This window comes from Papilio xuthus, unplaced genomic scaffold (genome assembly GCF_000836235.2).
Source record: "Papilio xuthus unplaced genomic scaffold, Pxut_1.1 DF826933.1, whole genome shotgun sequence".
Classification (NCBI taxonomy): domain Eukaryota; kingdom Metazoa; phylum Arthropoda; class Insecta; order Lepidoptera; family Papilionidae; genus Papilio; species Papilio xuthus.
In genome coordinates, this window is record NW_013531716.1 from 2,052,845 (window position 1) to 2,080,425 (window position 27,581).

General features: G+C 33.1%; 1 protein-coding gene across 4 annotated transcripts in view; it reads right to left on the minus strand.

Moving 5' to 3' along the window:
- The window catches only part of LOC106122083 (monocarboxylate transporter 4), a 35,059-nt gene that overhangs the window by 7,208 nt on the left and 270 nt on the right, over positions 1-27,581 (minus strand). The window contains exons 1-7 of one of the 4 annotated variants that reach the window (XM_013317936.1): positions 26,639-27,063; positions 12,879-13,161; positions 8,609-8,752; positions 1,111-1,358; positions 867-995; positions 624-785; positions 324-496 (exon numbers count right to left, since the gene is read on the minus strand). In XM_013317936.1, the coding sequence (XP_013173390.1) occupies positions 324-496; positions 624-785; positions 867-995; positions 1,111-1,358; positions 8,609-8,752; positions 12,879-13,161; positions 26,639-26,707 (1,208 nt within the window). In that variant the 5' untranslated portion in view covers positions 26,708-27,063. Of the gene's footprint in view, positions 1-323; positions 497-623; positions 786-866; positions 996-1,110; positions 1,359-8,608; positions 8,753-12,878; positions 13,162-19,547; positions 19,635-26,638; positions 27,064-27,581 lie in introns of those variants that run through there. The other 3 variants (XM_013317938.1, XM_013317937.1, XM_013317935.1) reach the window with 3 other exon arrangements.

The following is a 27,581-nucleotide window of genomic DNA, read 5'->3' on the forward strand; positions in this document are numbered from 1 at the left end:
AATATGAATCTACGAGCATTTTATTTTAAAAAAGTTTTGCAAGCGGTAAGAACTGTGGGTTTCTGAGACCAAAATATCTGTGTAGAACATATTGTCATCTTTGACAAAACATTTTATGTCATCGGGGATTATGGTCTCAGAAACCCACGGTTAGAAGTATAAATTTAAGACTGTGCATTACATAAAAGTGCTTACACAAATTGCTTGCATTATATAGGAATTCATACAAAACATGAACTCACAAACACAAGCTTCCCATAGTTTTTGTGTCGAGCACCGACAAGACATCCCTTGGCCGTGTATTATACAAGTTGATTGGTTACCTATCGCTATCTGACCTGTCGCCGGTGCTCTGCTTGCGCTGCCGGTCGAAGAACGGAACTGAGCCGTTCTTAGGCAGGCCGGGGGCTTGCGCGCTGAACGCGGGCGAAGACACGTTGCGTGCCATCGCCTGACCCACGCCCACACCCACGCCCACAGCAGACCCATTTTCGTTCTGGAATAAATAAAAACATATAGTGGTAGACGCCAGCAACTTCTGTGGCAAGAATGGGCTCGCGCGCTCAAGGCATCACCACACAGAGACGTCAATTTTCAAGTTGAATACCATTATCTTATAATACCTTTTTCTTTTCTGCGATATCGACGTCCACGACCCTGGCTTCGGTGATAGTGGGCAACGTAGGCACAGTTGGCACACCCGGCATGTTGGGCACGGTGGGCACGCGGGCCAGTGCCTCCAGGTTCAAAGATGAGTGCACGCCAGGGTCGATGTTCAGCGGTGCCTATTAAACATGTATCGGGAATCTTGCATAATAATGAATTTAAACAACAAAAGTTCAAAGTTCAGTGTTCAAAAGTGTTACCTTTAATCGTTTCTCCATGGTACCATCAGGTAATTGTACCACGAAGTATGAACCTCCAATGGAGCCACGTTCCATTTGCAGTCTTTTCTCTTCGGCCATTCGTTGCAGTAAAGGCTTTTGGCCTGATGTCTGGAAATGAAAATGTTTTAGTTAGTAATAATCCTTTTCTCCGATTCTTCAACGGGACTATTCTTTTTAGGGCTTATCCTTACATGAGGACCATAACAACAATTATACCACTTACCTTCGGATACACCAACGGTCGCATAAGCGCACCGAATACTGCACAGTTGAGAATAAGTCCGGCAAGAAGAAGGTTTGCATTCTGCCAGGAGCCGAACTGCTGCAACAGGATGCTGGCGAGTGGCGCAAAGCTGAACGTGCCTACACCGGATCCGCACACCGCGATACCGGTGGCCAACGAGCGTCGAGTCTCGAAGTAGTAACCCACGGCCACTACCGACGGCAGGTAGATCATACCGAAGCCGATGCCTGAGGATAGTACATAAAGAAATATTTTGAAATTTTAAGTATATTTCAATTCAAATAATGTCTTTGATATTTGAAAACCTTAATTGTAAACTAAATTTTATTTCTACGTCATCAAAATTGTCGTCAACAGCCAAGAGTCTAGAGTCAAAACAAAAGAAGCTAACTTTTGCTTTTCTTATTTGGTAGAAAGAAAAACGGCCGGCGCGACTAAGTAGGCACTCTAGTGACCCAATTTTTATTACGTTCAATCAAACCGCGCTCGTTCATTCAAGTGTATTCTCTTGGTATTTGCTCGCTTCTTATTAGGGGATAAATTCATTGTGAGTTCCATAACAACTCATTGCATGAAGGTTGAAGTTTGAGTCCCAAGAGACCTGTCCCAATTTGTATTCAAAATGTTTTTAAAAGTTGGTAATATTTATGGCCAGCAAAAACTATATGCTATAAAATCGATAGGCTAAAACTTGATCAGTCACTTTAAACCTTTAAAATTTTGAAAATCAATTTAGCTATACGTATTCAGGTCGAAAGAACTTTCTTCGAGGTACGATAAAATTAAGAGAAGGAAGCCGTAGTACCGGGCTTGCTTCTCATAACAAAATACGACCAAAAATACACTTGCATATTTAAATTATATATTATAATAGTATGAGCAATTATTGACAGTATATTTTAGGCTAATTCGTAGCAAATTCGTGAGATACAAATCAGCTGGTGGTCAAGTGAATGAGTCAGTTGTTCCCACCGAATAGATTCAGACGTTTAGTCACATTAACACCAATTTTCAAGCTAGTCAGCCACACAGCTGCCAAAATGAGATCATCACGTTTCAATGTCACTGTGATACTGGGAGACATAATATTTTGGGCTAGTAACGAATCGAACTATGTTTTGACATATAATGGAACAATACGAAAGATTATTACAACAATATTAAACATCACATAAACAGTATGATCTATTTAAGACTAGTGTATAAATGTAATCTTACGTGATAATTACTCAATTCGTTATCAAAAGCACTTTGTTAAAAATAAATAAAGTGGCCCATTTATGTGACGTCCCTTGTGTTTTTAAACCGGATTTTTTTTTATATCATAAGGTGGCAAACGAGCGAGCGGCCACCTGAAATCGCTGAAATAGCGAAGTGACCGTTGCCCATAGACATACGCAATTGCATATGCGTTGCCTACCTTTAATCGACGGAGGAGAGGATGCAAAGAAAGAAAATATATTCTCTTTCCATGCATCCTCTCATCCGGAAAGTCCACTTCCACTTCCCATCCTTTCGTTATAAGAAAAAGGGTGGGAAGGGAAAGAGGACTAAATTAGGCCTCCGGGACGCACACTCATCAGACGAAACGCGGAATTGCTTCCACTTCACGCCTGTCTTCTGTGTGGTCGTGGTATTTCACCGGGCGAGCCGGGCCAATTCGTGCGAAGATGTTAAAGCGGGCTCTACCACTGTTAAAATTTTCGATATAGGACATCTGAACAAATCGTTCCCTATACATAATGTTATTAACTATATTATATTGACATTTATTCCGTTGTCGAATAAAGTCTACCACAAGCTTTCAAACCATTCAGTCTTGTAGCGCTGAAATTACTGCCTGCTCGGTTACTGAAAGGATTTCTCGTTAATCGGTGTTAAACTTAATTCGGGTTAATAGATTGTTTGCAATTAGATACTACATTTTATTGGCAACATATTTATTTGTGTTATTTTTAATTATTATGATGATACGTATGTAAATTGCAAATCAACATTTTTCCTGATGCTAACGCACTTGGCCGGAAGGTGACGCACTCTGAATTAGTGCTGATGACCTCTACATACGAGTACGCTGCTTTGTTCGTATCCGATGTCGATTTGTGGGCCGCGAATGCAATGACTCATGTCATATTATGTTCCCGATATTATGTTTGTACATACGGTACAGAGATATGCAAATACTGACAAATATTTATATCAAAATAACAATAATTATTATAATTCAATTAAGGAACTAAGTTAAAAATAATTTTATAGTGATCGTATCTTTTTAAAAAGTTGTATGTATGGTTTACTATACAAAAAGAACATAAGGGTTATGTATGATAACAAGTTTTTTTTTATGTCTGGGGACCCCTTAATTTGATAGTAAGTTGGAGCAAGATATTAATACGTTTTTCTAAATAAAACGATGTTTTCATCTTTTCTTTTAATTCACCTACAGCATAGTTAACTCTTGACAAAGAAAGGAAAAGTAAACAAGAACACGTTCGCGCAATTTGTTGAGATTTGTTTTCCTTTTGCAACTTGCAGTGTCAATTATATTTTAAAATGCAACACAAATAAAAGCAAACGTAAATATTTTTCTTTGTCCGTAAAAATACAGAGAACATTTGAACTAGAAAAGTTTGATGATTTCATTCTTTTGGTCCATTTAAGCTATGAAGCTGGAACACAACAGTATTGAGCTGCTTGTAGGGATATAATCGTTAAACAAAACATGGAGTTAAGTAACTGATATCTGTACATTAAAACAAATCATATGTCGTAATATAGAAATGCGTAGATTTTATAAAAACTATTCAACGTACATATATGGAATATTTTTAAGTGTGTTGTTTTTCTTTTTTTTTCTTGTTGACTATATTTAAAACAAATTCGCAGAACTTGTAAAAGGACGCCATTATGTCTAGCCTGGCTGGCTGCAATCCAATGTGACTGTAACCTTGACATATAAAAACTATATGAAGATATAATTATAGTGATAAATCTTATTAATATCTTACTAAAAATGCAAAGTTTGGTGGATTTTAAAAAAAAAGTATCTCTATAACGGCTTAACGGATCTCTATGAAATCGATGTAGGACATAGTCCGGAAGAACACGTAGACCATATTTGTTTTAATTTCGCTCGGACAGAGTCGCGACAAAAACTAGTAGTGGTGTAACTTATCAATTCTCCTAACATTCGTATGGATTAGATACTCCAATATAGGCATAGGTATGTTGATTTAAACTGAAAAATAAAGTTTTGTTGTCTTAGATTAAGCATCTTTTAAAGTATGTAAAGTCGTTAACATTTTTATATTACTTCATACTAGCTGTCGCCCGCGACTCCGTCCGCGCGGGATTAAAAGTAGATGTTAGCCGATTCTCAGACCTACACAATATGCTCACAAAATTTCATGAGAATCGGTCAAGCCGTTTCGGAGGAGTATGGAGGAACGAACATTGTGACACGAGAATTTTATATATAAGATATAGCGTGCGTTTTGCTGCAATGCTAATCGGAACCCCCCCAGTGCAACGTTTGTTTTCTTTAGATTTTTTTCGCTTGTCCTTTAATATATTGAACCGTTACCGATTTGCTATTTAAATGTGTCTAATCTATAATACGCGTGTAAGCACGTTGAAACTAATAATAGAGCTATAGAATGTACATTGATTTTGATAAGGTTTCCATTGTTACTTACGCCACGGCCACGAGTGCGGACTATGTTTATATTATTTTAGCTTAAATTAAAAATAAAATAAGTCCTAAAAATTATGTTGAAATAGGATTAATTTGAAGTAACGCCAATAACTTTATTGCAAAATTTTCTACAGTAAACATTCTACAAACGTTGTAATGAGAACTTATCGATAATTTGACTTCAGTGAATCTCAATCTGTCTATAAAAGTATTGTGTTAACGTAATTTTTTAGAGAACATTGAATTTTAACATTTGAATGTCTTAATGAATGACTCATCTTTTCACTTCAAAAACGATTTTTAACGATTTACAAATGACGTCACAAAAAAGTCACTTCCCTACAATCTTAATTGTTAAGCCATATTTGGTTGAAAGTAATATTGTTAATTAATTAAATGCGCGTAAGGGAACTCACATACAATTTTTAATTTACTTATTAAAATTTAATGTACCTTTAATGTCGATATACTCAGATCTCCCGGGAGACATTCATTGCTTAAGCTAATTGATAGCAGGCGAGGTCATTAGATTACAGTATGGACGTTTATACAATATTAAAATGTGTAAATAACGCGCTCTATAAAAGTGTGCTTACTAATTTCTATTGTATTTAAATTATGTTTACTAACAAGTATAATATATTAAATCCACGCTCCCAATAACCAAGTCGCGTAGAGAATTCTTTATCGTGAGTTTAAATCGATGCAAAAGTCTGCATTTGCGGAAAATCCCAAGTTTTCCACTCGCAGCCAATGAAAAGGGCTTATTATAGACGGGGTAGAGGACGCTTTAGCTGTTTCATTCAAATCGTTAAATCCAGGGTTATCAACATTTATATTACTATGACTTTTTTTTATCCTGTCAATGTTTCTCTTGCACGCTTACTCTTGTTTTATTACTAGAATATTAAAGACGAAAAGCGTAAATTCAGAACCACAAATGGTTAATCATAAGAATAACAAAGTTAATCATACAATAAATCGATATTTTCATTTAGATTTTATCAAAGAAAATAAACTATCAAATGTTTTTTACATTGGTTTTGTACATTGTACATATAAAGCAGCTAATAATTCGTGTAGCCTTTAGTGACAGCCCTAGTACAAACGATTGGCGAACTTCCAAACATACGGTTTGCTGAGTTGCAGACGAACAAAGAACAGGTCAAAACGTTTCAATATTTGTTTCGTTATCCCTTACCTTATCCAAATTATTTTCGTATCGCGAAGACAAGAATAAGTAATTTTCTTTGTTACTTGAAGTTCCTTTGTTGTTAACGCGGAATCAAATTGTAATTAATGTATTACTTACATATGCAAATTTTATTGTTTAAAGTACGTCTGTGAAGATTTCATTTACGATTGTATCCCTTACAAGCTGTAGCCTGCGACTCTGTCCGCGCGAATAAAAAAAACTTAATAAGTAGCCTATGTGTTTTTCCAGACTATGTTCTAAATCTGTGGTAAATGTCATCAATATCCGTTGAGCCGTTCCAGAGACACCTTCAAACAAACATGAATCCATCCATCCATCTAAATTTAAACATTTATAACATTAGTGAGAAGTAATAAGTAATATAGTAAGAAGATGTAAACCATTGTTGGTTTACACCAACACTTTGTATAATGTTTAATATTGTCGTAACATTTTCTCAAGTTAAAATTGCCGTGTACTCTTTAATCTCCTGATAAAAGTATGCATATTAAAATTAAACTTTTAAAAATATTACAGAGAGATTTCTTTATTAAAATTTCAGAAAATAGGGAACGAAATGAACACAAAGGACCCGTTGATATCGCGCATGTATGAGCTAACCTCATAATGCATGTGTACATTGGAACAATAGCGAATAAATACTCAGCGCAGATAGCTAATGAATAGGCATGTAAACATTAATTAAATGGATTGTTACTTCATAGCAATTAAATCGAGGACAGTGATGTGTAACAAAGGGCTGAATATACATTTTATATTGTAAAGATATTTATATCTCTATACAAGATTTCGTGATATATTTATTTGTCAGAAAGTAGCACTGATGACGTTTGTTCCACAAAGGTCTGTCCTTACATAGCACTTAGTAACAAGAAGAACAAATTTTGAGATTCATAAAACCGTTATCATCTTTACACTTTATTGGTTATTGAATTTTTTCAATCTTACTAATATTATACATTTGAATGAGGTTTGTTAGAAGGTATCTCCAGAACGGCTAGAAATTTGGCATAGATGCAAAACATAGGTTGGAAGAACGCAAAGAATATTAATTAAGTTTTTATTTTATTTCGCGCAGACGGAGTCTTTGAATAAAACCAATTATTGATTTCAGTCCGAATAAAAAAGAAGTAAACGTGCGAGTGAATGAAAACACTATCTTTGTACGTTTAATTAAATCGCTTTCATTGAGGATTGTGAGTAGGTAAATCTCCGGGCGCTCGGTGTCCGTAGATTTGCTTTATGGTGTCATGGCCGTCGATCCAACACGTGAATTTAACTCGATCACGTTTCTCTACACCCGACATTATTCATAGGGAGTTATTGAGAAACCCTTTTTATAATTGGACCTAATTTAAGTCGATGTATGAACTTTGTGACTAACTGATATCATGATACGTCATAAAATGTACCAAAGGTTGTTGGCGTATCGCCAGCTTCTAAGCTCATCTATTTAATGTTAATAACAATAGGCTATAGATAATTTGTCTTTGAACGCTTCGGATAAAAAAGATATCGATTAAGAAATGCCTATACGATATTTCAAACTCTCCTGCATATAATAGAGCTATAAGGTATGGTGACTGCATTCGATATACGCGAGTTGTTTACCTCTCGATATTATTAGATCGGTAATATAAACAGGTATCGATTCAGATATGGCAACAGTCGTCCACGTGCAGTCGGCAGGTACGGTCTCTATGAGCTCACACTAAACATTACTGGCTGGACACAGGCCAACTCACAACTGTAAGAATTTCTTAAATATTTTGGAAATATCCATAGTACCCTATGAGTTGTAAGTTTTTTATAGACGATACTACCAGCTTTGAAGACATAGGAACTACGTGTTCTATGTTTTGAACCTTTTCAAGGATAGAGGTAGAGATGCAGTTAATTCTTCAAAGAGTAGATTTGTCAAACAAGCGACATATTGATGATCAGCATATTTTGGAATATCAGAGCTCGTATAGATTGGGAGGGTTATAAGTGTATGGCTTTCAATGACTAAAGATGATATTAACTTTGAAGCAAAATCTTTATGGTAAAAGTTTAATATAACGATTCAACATCAATATCAATAAAGAGTTTTGATTTAAGCCCGTAAAATACAGTTGGAATGTTAACTAAGCGAAATTAGAAATAGTCTCATTAAAATTTTACGACTACCGAAGAATTACAAACTTCATGTCAAGGTCATTTGCTTCGATTGATGTTTAAGGTTTCGGTATCGATAAAGGTATAAATATACCAAGTCTTTATACTCCTAAATGACAAAAGATCGGAAAACCTACACTCTACAAAGTACCAAAACCCTTATTCCTACATTTTTTAATGACGACGCATTATTTACGTTTCTCTTTATTTAAATAGACTGGGATCGTGAGCCTGAAATATACCTCTACTATTTTACCCGCCAGAAACAAAATCAGTTGCTTATTACAATTTTTTTCCATACATTGTTATCGTTTACAACACCAAAGGAACTGCAGATGCTTCCATCTTTAAAAAAGAAGTCTTTCTTTTCTTAAGAGGTCTGTTAACATATATCGTTGGTGTCTGCTTACCTCCGAGTACTCCATAAGTGATCATCATCATGGTGACGCTCTTGCTTAGCGTAGATAGCGCGAAGGCGACGGTCGCGACCAGGGAGCCAGCGACGCATACCGCACGACACCCATACTTGTTGCATAGTGCTGATACTATTGGACCTGGGAAATTTATAATACAATATTAATTATTTGATACGGAGATCTTTAAATATGAATACCTGGCAGTTACACATTCTCTTGAAACCTTTAAGTTAAAAAAAAAATTGTAAAGTATAATGTTCTGTCTTTGTTAGTGGGTTGAGTCAAACATGTTATGACCTGAATCAGGAGTGATACCGAAGGTGAGCCGCACTTTAAATTTGTAATTTTTCCTTTTCTTTGTCATCCTCAAAGAGAAATTTCACAATACTTTAAACCTTTATTTGGTTATAATGTTTATTACCCAGTTATCGTTGTCAATTACCTACACAGATTTAAAATTGTGAAATTTGGTTATTGAATTTTAGTTACCTAAAGTTTCGGTTGTACTAAGATAAATTTAGGATATTCTCAATTCTGTTTGGGGCTTTTGCGTCACTGGCCACAAACTCATATGCGTCACATTAATGAGAGTATATAAAAATCATTAATTTTTTCATCAGATTATCTCTTAAATGTAATTAATAAATTCATGGATATATGCATAAAATATACACATTTTCCACAGCCTTATATTTACTCGTTAAATTAAATTAATAGTCCTGTTTATACCTTGTGCTAAATCCTAATTCACTACACTTGCGAAACTTATTTGCTCAAGAATCATTTAAATACCCGCTATCCAGTTCAAGGGTCTAATCACATGATTGCTTGGAAGTACCTATGTAAATTTATACTGTTTATTGATGGCACTAACAAGATACAGCAATAGCAGTTTAATATTTGAATAGTGGTTATGAATCTTTACAATAAACAACCGCCTAAATATTTCAGGATTATTAGCTTCGTATAAGCTTGTTGGGAATCTTCTAAAGTTCCCAACAAGCTTATACGAAGCTTTACAAGAATTAGATTGTCATTATAAATATAGCGTTTACAAATATTTTTATACCTTCATCCCATAGGTGTTTTTTTTCTAAGAACTAAAGCTAAAGTAATACGAAAAAATAGATATTTTATTCGAATGTTTATATTAAAATTTATATTCTTTTTTATAGGAACGGGCAAACGGCTTAATTTTAAGCCGTTTGCCACCACATCCGTAACTAAGAGGATCATAAACTGGTAAAACGTTGCCAGAACTTACTTTTAAGTACATATTAAGTTAATATAGGTTTGTTGAAATAGACTCATCACCTATCATATTTGTAATCAGCTCTAATGAGAAATGAGTACAATGAACGGGTGATTTTACAATCTAGGAGAAATGACTAGACACGTCGATAAATTAGTAATAGACGTCAGTGACCTAACCCGAATTAAGTTCAAATAGATCGATAATGATTTAAACACATTACTCTTGTTGTAATTGTGGTTAATTATGTCTAATTTATCGTTTTCAAACACTATTAGTTAATTTTAAGTTAAAAAAAAGATACTTAAAAATCTACTTAGAGCCTAAAATGATATTCATGATTATAATTTGCTTTATACATGTATTAAGACAGTGCAAATATTTGAGTGCTAAAGATTTGAAAACTTGATCGATAAACTCTATTTTAGATATTAATCTATGATAGTCATGTTTAATCAGGTCAATTACGACTTTCAGATAAATGCAAGTAGCAAGGTAGAATACTAGATAAATAAAAATCGTACACCTTATCTGACTAGTTTTTTAAAGATTATAATTCACAGATAAGATTATGTGGCTTAGCAACATTTCTTTATATGTACATTGAATACAGATTAATTTTGTGATAAACCTTGCCAGTGAAACTATTATTTCTCACAATATAGGTTCTTTATTGCAGACACACGTTCTTAAGTTTTTTCCTAAACTTAAACGTCCTTTCTTTTTGACGTATATATAATCTTACAATCTTTCTTTACGGCCAGTGTTCGAAATAGGTTTTAATCTACAACAAATTTATTGGTACTTAAGTACTGAGGTATACTCGTAATATGAGGTGTGCAAGGATTGCCTTGGCCAAGTTGATACAGGTTTGCAAAATAGTTATTAATGATTATTCGTTTTGTGAAAACCGTTGAGTTGTACAATTTAAAAGTAAGATTATCCTGGTAATTGTAATAAATCTTGGACGACTTGGTTAGCTCGTTATTTGTGATTACTATAATATAAGTTTTACGACAAATAAATATCTTTGTTACTACACATTTATTGGACTAAGAATATAAATAATATAGTTTATTAACAACTAGCTGTCGCCTGTGACTCCGTCCGCACGGAATTGAGTTAATAAGTAGCCTATATGTTCTTACAAACTATGGACTACATCTATCGCAAATTTTAGCGAGGAGATCTGTTCTGCCGTTCCGTATATCACTTCAAATAAACATACATCCAACTAAACATTCGCATTTATAATATTAGTAAATAGTAAGATGAGTCTTTAGAGCTAAATTTATGTTACATATTTAAATAGAGAGTCCAATGACACTGTCTTGAATAGTCAAGCTATCTTATCGTATATATGACAAACTCGACACAGTAGCCTGGACAAACACTTAAGCAATACTTCTAACGATACAAACATAATGTCTTGTAATTGTAACATTTTGATAATAAGAAACTATAATTTAAACGACTTCTAAAATACTATTTCTATCATCACCTTATCTGTTTAAACCTTATAGTACTGCTATAGTTTTTTTCGTTATTTTTTCCAGATATTTTTGTGGACTCCCCAGGAAGTCTTTTCGAAGCAACAGTGCTTCGGGGGTGTAGTTTGAGTAAAGCTGACGTAGACAATCGGGTTTTATATTTCTTTAAATTAAATATTATTTTAAAATCAAACGTTTAAGTTAGAAATATTTATCCTATAAAGCGACCTATCTGTAGACTTTAGGTTTAAGCGCTTCAAACGCGACATACAGAGGGCTTAAACTGTCGAGTGTTACGTAAAGTGGGGCAAGGGATCAACGCGAAATCGTCGAGAATCGAACAATAAATAATGTATAGAAAAAAAAAACCTTTATTTGTACAATATATTGTAAAGCCAGAAATTACGTAACCGTTTAAAAAAATATGGCAAACATATACCTACGTCGAGTTTTAATTTGAGTAAGGCTTAGGTGTTTTGACCAGTTTGAAAAGATGAATCAATTAATTGGTAGGAAAATCATTTTAAATATGAATAATATGGTTCAGAGGTCTTTAATTTCGTTACATTTTACTGTACAAATAGGAAGATATTTCAATAGTATCTTTCGGCTTTGGGTCTTATAATGGAAGGCTATTTGCTTTAAATTGGCATTATAAGTGCAAAAGTTTGTGCAAACTTGAGATCACTCTCTTACATCGTGGTTGTCATGGAGACGTGTAATAAAAGATAGCCGTGTTTGTTATGTCTTGCTAAATAAACATATTAAAACTTCTATACACTAGCAAAATATTTTAAGAAGTTGTAAATATTAATATTTTATGTTTGAAGAATATGTCGTTAAGCAGTGAAGGTCTATATACAAGGCATAGGCAATCTAACATTAACAAAATCACCACTTTTACGACATGTATGCGTTGCTTGATTGATAAATTATAGTGCGTTGTATGAAATTTACGCATACAATAACCGAAAACTAACAAACATCTCAAATATATGTAAACTTCTGACGTCAGGAATGCGAGAGAGAGATAGAACCAAAAAATAAATACCAAAACCACAGTTTTGTTAAACAAACTCATACACCATTGAATTGATTATTTTATTTGTTAGGCATTAATCTGGTTTAAAATTAGCCCAAACAATATGACCAAAAGTGACGTCATTGGTGTGACAATTATTTGAACACATGAAGTAGGATAATAATATTTACTCAGCATTCAATTTAGTTTTATCGAACAGAGACGCCCCTATTATTCATAATTGTATGTAAAACAATAATTTATGAATAATTTTTATTTTAATTATTTCGTTAGGATCTTTATGTGTTACATCAATTATGTTATAATGACATTAATAGGTTGTGTAAAATCTACATTGCGCAGACGGAGTCACGGACAACAGCTAGTTCATATCATATGTGTGTAAGCTTTGCAGATGAACCAGGAATCGCGAAAACAAAGGTAATTAGGTACTTAGGTGTAAAGAACTGATTGCTAATAATGAAGATTAAAAAAAATTACCTGCAGCTAAGTACACTCCTGACAGCAAACTGCCGACCCATGCAACAGTTCCTTTACCCTCGCCGAAGTATGTGACGAGCTCGGGTAGGAATATGCCAAACGTGTACGCGATACCGTCAACCACCAGGTTGCACATAAAAGACGCGAAGACGACCACCCAGCCGTATCCGCCGTCAGGAGGCGGTGGTAGCGCGCCGTAGTCAAACGCCTCGTCATCGTCAGCCTCGCCCGCTCCTTCTGCGGTCAGCCGCGCCGCTTCCTCACATGATGTCTCACTTTCTGTCTGTAACAATCAAATGTACATGTTATTATTTGATTCTACTAATCAGTAACAATCGAAGAAAAATAGTTTTCCCAAAGATTTAAGTTTATTAGTGAACTTAATTATTAGATATTGATGCTTTACTAGCTCCCCGTGACTTTGTCAGTGAAGCGTAAGAAAAATAATTAACTTTCGCAAACATAAGCTACCTTCCAGTAAAAGTTCTATGAAAAGCGGTTCTGTCATTTCAGGAATTACTGTTATTTTCAGATATTTTTGTTATAAGCAACGTCAATATCCATGTGTGCAAATAATGTTTTTCTTTTCGATATTACATACTGACACTCCCAATTTTATTAATTGGAAATAAATCATAAAATATATAGACTTCCTTGTGATATATTAAAAATGTTTTATAAAACTAACATTATTAGATTCAATTATTAATGCGGAATTAAATGAATAGCACATTATAAACATATTCTATAGCTATTACAGAGTCAATCAACGTTAACAGAAGTTATCGCAGCGCCGCCGCCGCATTACTTAAATTGAATAAATAATCACTTATTCTGTATGTTGGTTATGTGACTTTTTATTAATGACAGTAGCAGTAACCTTGAACTATTCTATAGGAAATAATAGCACACAATAATTAAAAGAAATATAAAAATATATAGAATCAAAGTATATAAAAAGTCCTCATATTATATGGCCAAAGTTTAAATTAATAACGTATCATTATCTTATGTAATAATATAGAGTACATAACATGACTGTACTAGATTACGCGTTGTGCTTCTAGTAGTACGTCTATGTGGCATGCATTTAAAATTAAAATTATGCACCTCTGTAATACAACGATACATAAACAACATTCGTGAACATACATATAATTATATTTACTACAAATTTATTGCTGACAACCGCCTTATGTACTGTAAGCTGAATAATAAACGCTAATCACGCGGGTTATTCAATCTAGAACATTTCCTGTGGATAAACTGGCAGTACATATATGAAATTATCAATTATAACAATTTTATATTTATTATAAGATTATTATCACCCCAATATACGTCTTTACTGAGGGCCTCAAAGCCTACCTTAAGTTAGAGGTGACTATGTAATAGTCAACCACACTGCCTAATGCGGATTGGTTAATCTTTGAATTTCTTCATAGATATGTATGCATCACGATGTATTCCTTCATCGTAAGAACATCTAATAACAATAATTTAAAAATATTTTATAGCTTTCATTTCATAAGGTTGTCGTTCAAAATAGAACAACCCTAATGGAAGTATGTCGAGTAGAAATTACATCAACGATTAATAACATTAAGCATTATTTCATAATGACGTTACATTTTACAGTCATAGTAGGCAACCCATTACACAAATATGTTATTGTCCTTTCAAGACGTACCATTACACAGAAGCACTGACCGATGTTATACCAAAACATTAAAATTAACGTCTCGTTATGTGAAAGTCTTGCGTCATTGCGATTCGGTTTTACTGTCGTTTACCATAAATGCTAATGCTTTCAATAAAATATTTAATTGTTTACGTCTTATTACCATAGCTAGAGATTTATTTTTGGTTTAACAATCTTGAGTAATGGCTTAGAAATGGTTTTATGTGTTAAAACACACAGAAGACAGGCGTGAAGTGGAAGCAATTCCGCGTTTCGTCTGATGAGTGTGCGTCCCAGAGGCCTAATTTTAGTCCTTTATTTCTTCCCAGCCTTTATCTATAAGCAAAGGATGGGAGTTAAAGTGGACTTTTCATGAGGTGATGCGTGGGAAGGGAAAGTATTTTTTTTTCTGTGCATCCCCTCTGTCGATTAAAGGTAGGCAGCTATGTACGTCTATGAGCAACGGTCGCTCACTCGTTTGCCACCTTTTGATATAAAAAAGGGATGGGACTAGTCGTGTTTGATGCTAAAGAATCATAATCTTATGGTAACGAACAACCATTACTCAAAAACAAAGTAGATCAATTCTTTGTTATTCAATTAAATCAAATTTCTATATCCTAATGGTCTTACTACTGTAGGTCGGGAAAGCCTTTGTGTGTCGTCCTCTAGGTCACTATTTCACTATGTTATAGATATATTGCCATTACAATAAGAAGGTTAAAATAGCCACGTATATTAAAGGCTATAAATCGCTTATGAATATTTACCAGAGACGTGATCTCCATACAAAAAAGCTACATCAATGACAATATTGCTTAATGACATAGAAAGATAATATTCTCGGATAACGCGAATTATTTTACGATTAAAAAAAATTTAAGCCTGACAGTTGGTTTCCGAGATCGCCGATCGTCATCCCTGTCTTTCATATTTGATAAAATAGCGTTAACAATAATTTTTAAACGGGGACTTTGGTCCCAGAAACCAACAGATAGTAACGCTAGTGATTAATATAGTTAAATGATTTTTCTACGGCAAACATAGTATATTAGTTTCGAAGCCTTAATTCAACTTAACAAAACAAGCACCTATGTTTGAATTGCAACATACACAAACATTTAAAACGTTTAAGTAGGTACATTGGTCAGTACCCCGTAGTCATGATTTATGTTTGAGAAAGGTCGCAATAAAATGTGACAAGAATTCATAATAGTAACTTGAAGGCTGAATTATTTTTACTTTGTTTACTGAGATAATATTTTAAAGATTAATATAAGTATTCCATTTTGGTATAGTAATTTCAAACACTTTTTTATGTATTTGAAATTGTAAAATTAAGAGATGCGCGCTAAAGCGAGCACGGTCGAACTTTCCTTTTCTAGAAGCGCTTAAGGGATGATATGTCATCTGAAAGGTAAATTAACATGAAACCTCGCTACATTGTTCGTCTGTGATTGTATTTAGTATTGAACTTTGGCATAATAATCGTGGCATAATTTATAACAGTTTATGCGCAGTTTTCAACGAATCACGTACGTTGAGAGGAAAATTTCCGTCGAGGAAGTGTTTACAAACTATAAGTACCTATATTAAATGAGATGATGTAGACATGGACCAATAAAAATAAATTGATCTACCAACAATTATTCGGTAAGTGATACAAAACAGTTTTTATTGTCACGCGTGTGGACATGGAAAAATTTAATTGGACATGACTCAGCCTACTTTTAATTTTATTGTAATCAACGTAAGCTTATAATTTATAAAATAAATTTGTAGCTGCATCGTAAGCATCTTATTATTTCTTCTTTAAGAGATGCTTGAATAAAAAATCATTAAAACCTATATTCCAATTAACGTATTTAATATTTCAATAAAATGTATATAAAAGTTTTATACTTATATACTAAAATGCAAGAAAATGTTCTTTGAATTGATATAGTTGAAGATGATCAAAATTCTCCTAAATACTCGTATATCTGACAATTTAAAGTGGTAACCTTGATTAGCGTTGACGACCGATAATTTTATTTTACATGCTATAAAAAATTGTAAAAATAACTCAAAAAGGATTAGTAATTGTTAATCAACTTATTATCATTTATATCAGAATATGAGATAAATGTTTTATTACTTCTTATGTATGTAACGGATTTACGCATTACTATTTTATGTTATTCCCATAAAAGAAGTTAAAAAAATCGGTCTCAGAAATCGATGAATCATAAGTGCATTCGGTTCGAGCGTACTCGTATCTTCAAGACAAACCTATAAGCATTTACATAGAAACAAATAAAACAATGTAAGTGAAATGCCACATCCGCGTACAAAGGATCATCACTTTAGTTTCTTATTTCAATGTGTCAGGCTTTGTAATACTGTAATATTGAAAAGGTGCGTCCATGCTAGACGTGTCGAGCCAGAATTTGTGTGTGACTGACTGACGAGCCTCAAGCGAGCCAGCTTCGTCGTTTCTTCGTCGATCGTTTGGCTCGTGCTCGACTGTGCTCCGTCTATTGTCGATTTTTTGAGGAACACAAAGGTATTTGTCCGTGAGCACTCACAAAGCTATATTCGGGGATTATTGTAAGCTCTTTGTACGTCAACACTTGACACCTCGAGTTGCTCGTCTTCGTTCAGCTTGTGCTCGCCTACTCTAACATAGACCCACCTTTAGAGGTGGTAAGATCCGGCTTTGTTATAACGATTATTCTTTAACTAGCAATTGTCTAGTAAAATAAACTAGACCGATCTTGACAATGTGTACTCGCGGAAAAATAAACAAGGAAGTTACGTTGTCCTTCTCGAATGACGAGTTAACAGGCGATCCGTCTTACAGACAAATCACTTGAATAACAAAGGTGTTTATCACATAGACGTGAAGTATCAATCTATTATTTGATGTCATTTTGGTGAAATTTACTATAAAATTAAAGGCAATAGATAATTTTGTGTAATATTTTTCTCCAATTTACAACTATTGGGTAACAAACCAATAATATTCAATTACATTTAATTTTTATTTTAATTTAAAAAAAACTCTTGGGAAAATATTATTATACAAAAAAATATTTGTATTCGTGGCACACAGTTAAGATGTAAAGACAAAGATAAGATAAATCTAAAGGACATCGGTTGAACGAACTTTTGCACACGGTTTAAAATCAAAACAAACATTTAAAATTGTACTTCGCAAAAGGTTACTGCATCGCTGAGACAAAAAAAAAACTATATCCCAAAAGAAAAAAAGTCTTAAACCTAATCAATAACAAAACGCCTATCCTCTTTCCATGATTATCAATAAATAAAGGTTTAGTCAATTTTATAAATATCTTTTTTATCTGTTATCAGATTCCGATCAAACGTTGAATGCAATTGATACTAGTAACATCGCGGTAACGAGGGCAAGGACGAGACCGTTATATATATCGCGCACGCAAAGGATATTCTCATGGTTAAATTATTTAGGGAATAAATAAAATTATAGTCTAGGTTACTAAGCAATAAAAAAGCTTCCTTTCGGTTATAAATCAGTGCCGTAGTTTATATTAGAAAAACAATCAATTAAATATGTTCGCTTAATCGATAAACTTTATACAAGATGACTTATGCATTTAGTTTGTGTACCCTTGTTATGCAATCCTACTGAAATACGGGTTTGCTCCCTTCGACAGCGGTACCGTAGTCAACATCGGCTCTTTGGAAATCCGCAGATGTTTTTAAGGAAGAGTTACGCTGAAGGACCCTAAATCGTATCCTATTTGTTTATCCGTAGGAAGATCGGAAAATTAATAATGCAGTGATCGAATATACGCAAGAGACTTGATTGTAAATAGACACTTCAAGGATGATTATGAGGCATTCATTTGTATAATAATTGCCGACACCATGTATTACAACATTTGTCGCCACATGAATCCTACAGGGTTGACAGATTCTTTCTTGTATACTGTTAATGTAGATCTAGATATCTCTGAATTATACGCACAATTTTCTAAACGTGAAGAAATGATATACCATGAACTATTGAAGTTTCTATAAGTTAAAAGGTTTTGATTCACAGATGTATATTTCTTGATTGTGATACATTTATACTTAGAAGTTGGGTGGAAGTATTTTTTTGTTTCACCTACATGAAAATTCCTACAGTATAAGACCAAACATTTTTATTTAACAGTGGTAGACGCCAGCAACTACATAAAATATCTTCTTTCTGTGCGTCCCAAGTTAGGCAACGTAACTGCAATTGTACATGTCTATGAGCACTAGTCGCTTCGCTATTTCGGCGAATTCAGGTGACCGCTTGTTCGTTTGCCTCTTTTATGATATAAAAATAATCTAAATATGTGCAAGCCCTGTCAGTAGAACGCGGTGCCCGCGTGAGACGCTGCCACGTGATGTAGATTGCTATTAATTGATTAGTACCGCACGCTTGTCCACTCACTACCTCAGCTGTACTACTACGGAACTGTTCTCTCAACATATCACGTAATCCAACACTAACTTATCATCTTTCAGCGCAGGATAATAGGATGCGGTTACATTTGTAAACACTCCATTGATCTCGATTGACTGACATGTTATGATCGTTAAAATAGTAGATAAAACATTATATTAAATTTAATCACGATTAGAAAACAATACCTGTTTTTTTTAAAAGAAGAAATACAAAATTAAAGCTTAATCCTTAAATTGTAATCTAAGGTCAATAGGATGTGCGTTTTGAGATATTAAATTTGACGGGTTATATCATTATATGGGTTAGGATGCCATAATGTGACTCCACTTCACGCGTATCTTCAGCCAAGTAGAAGGATGCTGAATTCTCTGGTTTCAGGTCTTACTTTACCAAAATACAACTCTTCACAAGATCTAAATTTAATTTAATATGTATTCGAATAATTATGTAAGAGCTTGTTCCAGAGAACAAAAGAACAGTAAACTTTTGGTTTCACTTTATAATAGAAGATTAATTAAACACTTACCATTTTTAATTCTTGTACTAAAATTAATTATTAATGACAATATAACACAACACTTAGCGAAAGTAAGACGGCAGTACGACTGCAAAAGCAATTCGTTATGATAAGGTCACTATCGACTTGAGTGTAATAAATTCTATAATCTGATAAAGTAATCACTATGCTCTGATAGTTAGTCTCCCAATTATAACATTATCATTTGTAATAAAGTATTAGTTAATTTTCAATTAGCATTGCTAGGTGTCCGGATAAAGCCGGACATAAGTAGGCTTTTTGATTGTGTGTCCGGCCAAAATGATGTCCTGGTTGTCCGGCTTTTTACATGTCGCAAACAAGAGTAGCCGGGGATATGTATGGTGTCCTGTTTTTCTACCCAAATGTATGGCCAAACTGGCTAGTCTGTCCGGCTATTGGCGACCTGGCAACCCTAGATGCAATAGACGATTTTTGTTTAGATTACTAGCGTAGCCCTGACATCACTCAAACTGCCATTAATTCTGCGTTGCAATGCAAAGTTTTTTACATTCACAGCTTTTTTCTTTTTTTTTATCTGTTTCATTATAAATATATTAGGAAATTCAGACAAATATAAGTTAATTATCAGAATAACGACGATAGTTGACCGCACGTTACCTTCTTTTCTCATACTTCGTTTTAATCATATGTGTTCACGTATTAATTTATGCGTATTTATAATAATTAATTAATATTGTTAAATATTCACTTAAAATAGGACAATTTAACGCACACGTGCGATTTATCTATTTGTTTATTGACACATGATGGTGATAAAACGATAGACATGTTAGAAGCGTACACAATATAGCTCCGTGATTTCTGTCAACTATGTTGAAGAGAGACGGTTCATATTCAAATCTTTGTTGCAAAAGTGAGTGACAGGAAGACTTATTTCTTACTAATATTATAAATGCGAATATTTAGATGGATGTTTGTTAGAAGGTACATATCTTGAAAACAGCTTAACGGATCTCGATGAAATTTGGCATATATGTAGAGCATAGTCTGGGAGAACACATAGGCTACAATAAAGTTTTTTTTTTAATTTGGTGCTGACGAAGTCACGGGCAAAAGCTAGTAGGTTCATACAGATTAGTAGCACCTTAATAAAGGACACATAGGCCATGGGTCTTGTGGAGCCGGTGTAGCAAGGAAACGTTGAAGAAAATCGAAAATCTCGAAAGATGTGTCAGAATCTTCAGTTGACCAAGTACGTTGTTGAGCTTGTGAACCAAATGCAGGATATTTACCTGAATGTTAAATGCAAATGCGTCACCGACTTTAATTGAGGACAATTTAACTGCACGCTTTTATATGCTGATGTTAAAAACAGCATTAAATCATCTATTTACATGTTAAGAATTAATTCGTTATTATTAAAATGGACATGTTTAAGATTTATTTTTTACTTCGGCTTTACATTACTTGATAGTTTTACTACTTACAAAAATAAGCAAACGATTTATTCGTGGGGGAAATACCTAAGTGAGCTTTACTATAATATTATATAAAGGTAATCTTTGTCGGATTATCGCCAACTTAATAAATCACAAATGTTGATGTAATACTGATATTGTAGGTATACAACAATATTATTTTGCTTCTTTATCATAATATTTCCTTAAATTAACTCGTAACTTTTTGTTTTTAATCTCACTAATACTATGAATGCGAAAGTTTAGATGGATGGATGTCAAAAGGTATCACCGGAACGGCTAAAGGAATACTGCTGAAATTTGGCATAGATGTAGAACATAGACTGTAAGAACAGATAGGCTACTAATTATTTTTTTTCATATTTCCGCGCGTACGGAGACGCAGGCGACAGCTAGTGTATTATAAAATACTGACCATGAAATATCATAACGAATTGTTTAATTGCTCGCATACCGCCGGACTAAATGATGCTAATAATAACTCTAAGCTTAATAGCTGAAGCGTCATATATTCAAATCGATATAGCTACATAATAGCTATCACATTTCTTTTAATAAGCAATAAACAATATAATTTTCTTTTTTAAACGTTTTGAAATAAAATGTGCACAACATGCCATTAACCAAACCAGACTTTTTCGTCAACTTGATAGTGCAATGCATTCTGACTTCAGCTAGCTACATAAAAAGTACATTAACACTATAATCTATCAACACATTAAGACATTAAGGTATTACACAAACACACTAATAAAGCATTTAAACAACCAGATCCGGTGACCTTAAGCTGTAATAATTAAAACGACCCGGACACGAGTGTTTAGTTCAACTAAACGCGATGTCCTGTAATAGGCGTTTATCTTGCATACATCCGCAGGCAATCAACCTAATTCAAACATTATATCTCTTGATGCATGCAATAAGACCTGGCCAAATGCCCAATGTTATATAATTGCCCGCTCATCTCTATGCACTTGTAAATGTATCAGATTCGCCAGATTGGCAACATCTCGCATCATCCAATACTCGGCAAACATTTCGCTTTCTAAGCCAAATATTTGTACCACTTGATAATTAAATTGTTTCGACGTAGAAATGACTCGGGGTCCTATGTTGTTGAATAAAGATTGATACTTAATATTTCTATCCTGATTTCTAACCTCTGACATGTTCTCATTGCGATTGCTTTAAGAACTTAACGCAATGTACAAAAATATCGATTTTAAAGCAAAAGATAATATTTAATGTTATTCACGATGTTGCAATATAAATATGTACGAGATTATAAAAAATAATATAATGAAAAATGCGAAATTTTTCATTAAACCCTGAGAAGTATTTTTGTGAATGAAAGCTGTCAAATCCTCTTCTATTTCGCAGCCAGTGTCGCGGTTTCATTTTTTTTTATTTAACAGACGAATGCAACATTTTTTAGATTAAAAATATACAAATTCTGAAATCTCAAAAGCCATTATGAAGCCATTGTCGCTAATCCTTATTGTAGATAAAAATAGAAATAGCTATTGGCAATATAATGGACAGTTCAGGTCCCAAATATAACAAATACTAATTTGAGTGAAATTCGCACCCGACATCGTGATGAATGTCACAAAAGTACCTAATAGTTCAATGTAAAAGTAGATAAGAGAATATAACAAATTTACCTTTAAAATTGTCTTAGGATGGCTGCCATAATGTCTTATGCATTTCATTATCGACATAGCTATAAAAATGATAGCTCGACCCGACCGACTCTGCTTCAATTGTACTATAGTCAAAAAATATTTGCTTTCAATTTAAGATCGAATAACGTAGAATGCCATCTTAAGAGTTAGAACATATGTTTCTATAAAAGATAGACCTAACCGCATTTTCAGCGTCAAACTCGATTATACCTAGTCATGATGAATCATGAGAGTTATCCAACAGTTATCAATCGCAAATATTATAGGTAAGTGGTAAGTTTGGATGTAAAGATGGATGAATATTTGTTAGAAAATATCTTCAGAACGGCTTAAAGGATCTCGGTTAAATTTGGCATGTATGTAGAATATAGTTTGGAATAACACGTAGGTTAGTAATAAAGTTTTTTTTTTAGTTATCATATCATAAATTACATGAAACATCAGCATTGCGCTAGAACAGTTTGTACCTGTGTAAATTGGGTCGCGACCAGGCAAGAAAGTAAAGCGTGCCAGCATTAATCATTCATTGCCGTCCACAATACAATTGAAAAAGTCTTTAGGTTTTCAACTAACCATTCATAAGATACCATTTAAAATTAAAATATAAATGGAATCTAACAGCGAGAAATCCTCCTATACGAGCTTCGTTTTTTTTCCAGGAGATGGTAAAAAAAACATTACAAATATTGGTTAACATTGTCGTCATCAATAACTACAAAGTGCTAGCTAACCACTGAACCCTGACTGTACAGTCAGCTGCATAAATATGTTTCAGATACAAAAATACGTATGCACATATTCGTCATTACCACGTTTATATGGTAGTACCAATACGGACGGATACGTGTATACATATTTTGGAGTCCGATGACGTATATTAGTTTCTGAAGCTTTCTGAACATATTTATGCAGGTGACTGTACTGTATTTAATAATACATTACCTATACCAACGTTGTTTTGGCGTAATTTCAGTTATTAGTGCTGTTTTGTACTTGGTGCTAGATATAGACGGTCCAGTGTTCAAACAATGATGAGTATTTGGCATTTATTTTAGACTAAAGTTTGAAACAAAACAATGTAGCTTATTTTAACGATGAGTATTAACGAGCCAGCTTTTTTTTCAAACTTTTTTATAATCTTGCAACGGTTGTTTACGTGGAAAAATTTAGTCGTATTTTCAATTAACGCGAACATATTTATGAATAAACTACGTTAACACGTAATAGTTTTAACAGTTTTCACGTCCTTGCGTTCCACGATTTGAAGTCCTTGTTAAAGATTTCAAAAGCTTTAAATGTGAAGGTTATTGCTCGAAGTCGGACGTTAGCAACAAAGAAGTACATTGCTTCTTTCTTTAACTTTCATAAAGTTATAATATTATAAGACCTATTACCGCTTAATATCTTAATACACTACCTACCGAGATCTCTATATTTTGACGTGTATAAAATTCTTCGAAATTAGTTTTTATGGGTAAAAGATGGTGTTCAGACGACAAAGGACCAAACGACTTACACTAGCATTCGATAAGCGAACCAGAAGTGAATTTCACAGGTAACAAACATAAAAAAGTCGAATGATCGCGACTTCAATCGCTTAAAAACAGAATATAAAAAGAGAAAATATTAAAAGAAAATAGAATAGGCATGTTGCATATCATTTCTCTACTTCACGAAATATGTTTTTTCTTGCCACGCATCTGATTTCATAGTTTATCTATGCATAACACGTATGGAGACTATAATCTACTTGTAATCAAGGTCACAATGGTTTGATAAAGGCATAAGATAAAGCTACTTGTGCATATTTGTATACTTTCCTTGTGTTTGTCGAGCTGAACTGGGTAAACTGATTTATTACTTTGTTGCTGTTTCGTTATATTTTATGTAATTATATTAATCGCTCACATCACAAAGATCATCTTCCGCGTGTTCCGTGAACTTGATAATCATATGATGACTCATAATCTATCATGTAATAATTTTTTAAAGAGAATGGTGAAAACTTTTTGTGGACACACCGAGGTGTTCATCGACGAATATTCATGTTCATTTATATAGTAGTGAGACTTGGAAAATTATAGTATGCATGTAAATGAATATTTACTAGCCGATGCCGCGACTTCGAGGTCGTTGAGAACGAACTTTTAACAAACTATCAATAACTAAACAAATCTTAATTTACAAATTGTAAGAGTATATTTGTTGTAGTGCAGAAAATTGTCCATGCAATCATTTATTCTCCACTTTAATGAAATCAATCAAAGTTTTTATATCCCAAACCTATATATATACTTAAAATAAAAAAAACCTAGGCCTGTATTTATTGTTGCTAATTGATTTAACCTACAACAAAATTTCTGTATCCAGTAAATACACCGATATCACAGTCCGCACATTTAGATTGACATTGACATATTTTAGCATTAGTGTTATAATTGACCTATATATGGGCAAAAAACAAAGCACATACATTGTACATTTTGATTCGTTTTATAGAAATTTAAGTTAACGGATTGTAGTTTATGTTTTTTTGTTATCCCTACAGTTTCTATATTACTAATATGAAAAATGTGAATGTTTGGATGAATGGATGGATGTTTGTTAGAAGATATCCCCAGAACGCCTCAACGGTTTTAGAGAAATTTGGTATAGATATAAAACATAGTTTGGAAGTACACATAGGTACTTAATAGTATGTATTTTACATAGACTGAGTTACAAACAACAATATAATAGATTCATCGCTCAAGTTGTTTTTTTGTAAAAAGAAATCAATGAAGAATAAAAATGTAAGATTCACATAATATGAAACCTGCGGTATGATTTTTAAAAACAAATTCATAAAATATAATTAATAAAATTATATTATGTTTTATTTGGATAACATACATCATTATAGTAATTAATCAAAAATCAGTATTTGTACTTATTATGAATTTAAAAGGGATAAGTAATTACACAAAGTAACTGGGAGATAGTTAAGGATAGTAAACATAATTACTGAATGGGGTAAATATGTTAATGATCAGGACCATTAACCGTTAAGAAATATTACTAAGAAATATGTGAATGACAGATAATTATTTCTATGTAAATATCATTATGACTTCTATATATAATATGCCTAATTTCTACCATATAAGTGATGTTTATTGATTTTTTTTCTGTGTTTTTAATTCTATTGTAAAATTGTAATGTCTTTGAATGGATTAAATGTCTTATTATTATTATTTTAACAAAGAGTATGTTTGTCATCTAATTACTAATACTCAAAAAATGTTGTTTGTTGCTCTATGTAGGTAATGAGTGCTTTTTAACAACTAAAGTTGTAACTTACTGGTTACAAAGGCAACGGGAGAACTTTGTGCGGCTAGTAGCTCCATAAATTAGACGAGTTGATACACAGTTATATTGTAGTTGGTGTTAATATTTCACCATTTAATCAATGTATCTAATATTGTTTTAAGCATTTATTTTAGTGCGGAGGGCAACATAAGTCTGTAAGTTGTTTTGATGTTTACAGGTTACAGGGTATGCATCTATGAAAGACTTGTCTTAGTAAAACATATTTATGGTAAAATAGATAATTAATTTTTAAATTAATTATAAGTAAAATGCAAAATTTGTGAATTATTTTGAAGTATAATTATTTATTCACAGAATACCAATTAAAAATAATAACGAATATTAAACTAATGTTAATAATGAAACTATATACATACATGTAAATTTCTGTGAACTATATATAGTTCACAGGAATTTACACTTATAATAGAGTTGTATTGCAGTTTAATAATTTGTGCTTTATTTAAAACCTCTATGGGACAACTGCTTTTTTAATCGTCAATAAACGACCACTATGAAGGTCAATTAAACATAACCTCAAAGCTATCTTCATTTTATTACATTTTAAAAACATTAAAATAAGATGCATAAAAACAATAAAACTTACCCTGGAAAATGTTCTGAGGCGGTTAATACGAGGGTTTGATGGCACATTGTTTAGGGATACTTTAGACATTTTGAATGTATGAGTCTTTGCACTGATATACAAATTTCACTTGATGTTGCCACTCAGTGTTTTTAACTAAACAATAATTAATTACACATCATACAACGATGACACCATAAAATGGTTTTAGAATAATAACTAATCACAGGCCCATAATGATAACCTGACATAGGTTACAAAAAATATTGTAGAAACCTAAAAACGTTGAAATAGAATTTTAATTGTTAACTAAACATTTTACAAAAATACAAGAAAAATGATTTTAATGTTTTGTTTCATAAGCTTGAATTGCCTACGACAGCTGTTGAACGTTTCGTTTTATACAAAGATCACGCAAACTTTAAACATGTGCGCATCTCACGCCGCCGGACCGACAACTGTTAACAAACTCGCGCTACCAACTCGCCAAGTGCGTACATAGAGACGCGACTTGAATGATTCGTGGCGGGAAAATTGGATCAATGTCAGAAAAACAAAAAAAAATTGCATATCTAATGATTATGATTCTTTCTAGATTGGAAATTGTGTATCTCCGTTATTATTTTTTTAATTAAACATTTTTGAATTTATGCGAAAGAAAAAAAAACAAAATTTAATAAAACACGAATGAGAAATACGTTGATATGACAAAAGACGAACTAAATTGTGTAATAATGTCCACTATTTGTAAAATAGGCCATTGATTATATGACGATGTGAATTTTATCAATGCAACACACTAACTACTAGCACTGCGGCATTTTCGTACATATGTAAGAACTTTGTTCAAATAATATGTATTACTACTACCCCATAACACATTTGTGTTTTAAGTACTAATATTGTTAAAATTGGAAAATACTAAGCTTATGTGGAAAGCTAAATAATGAATAAATGGGGGCGG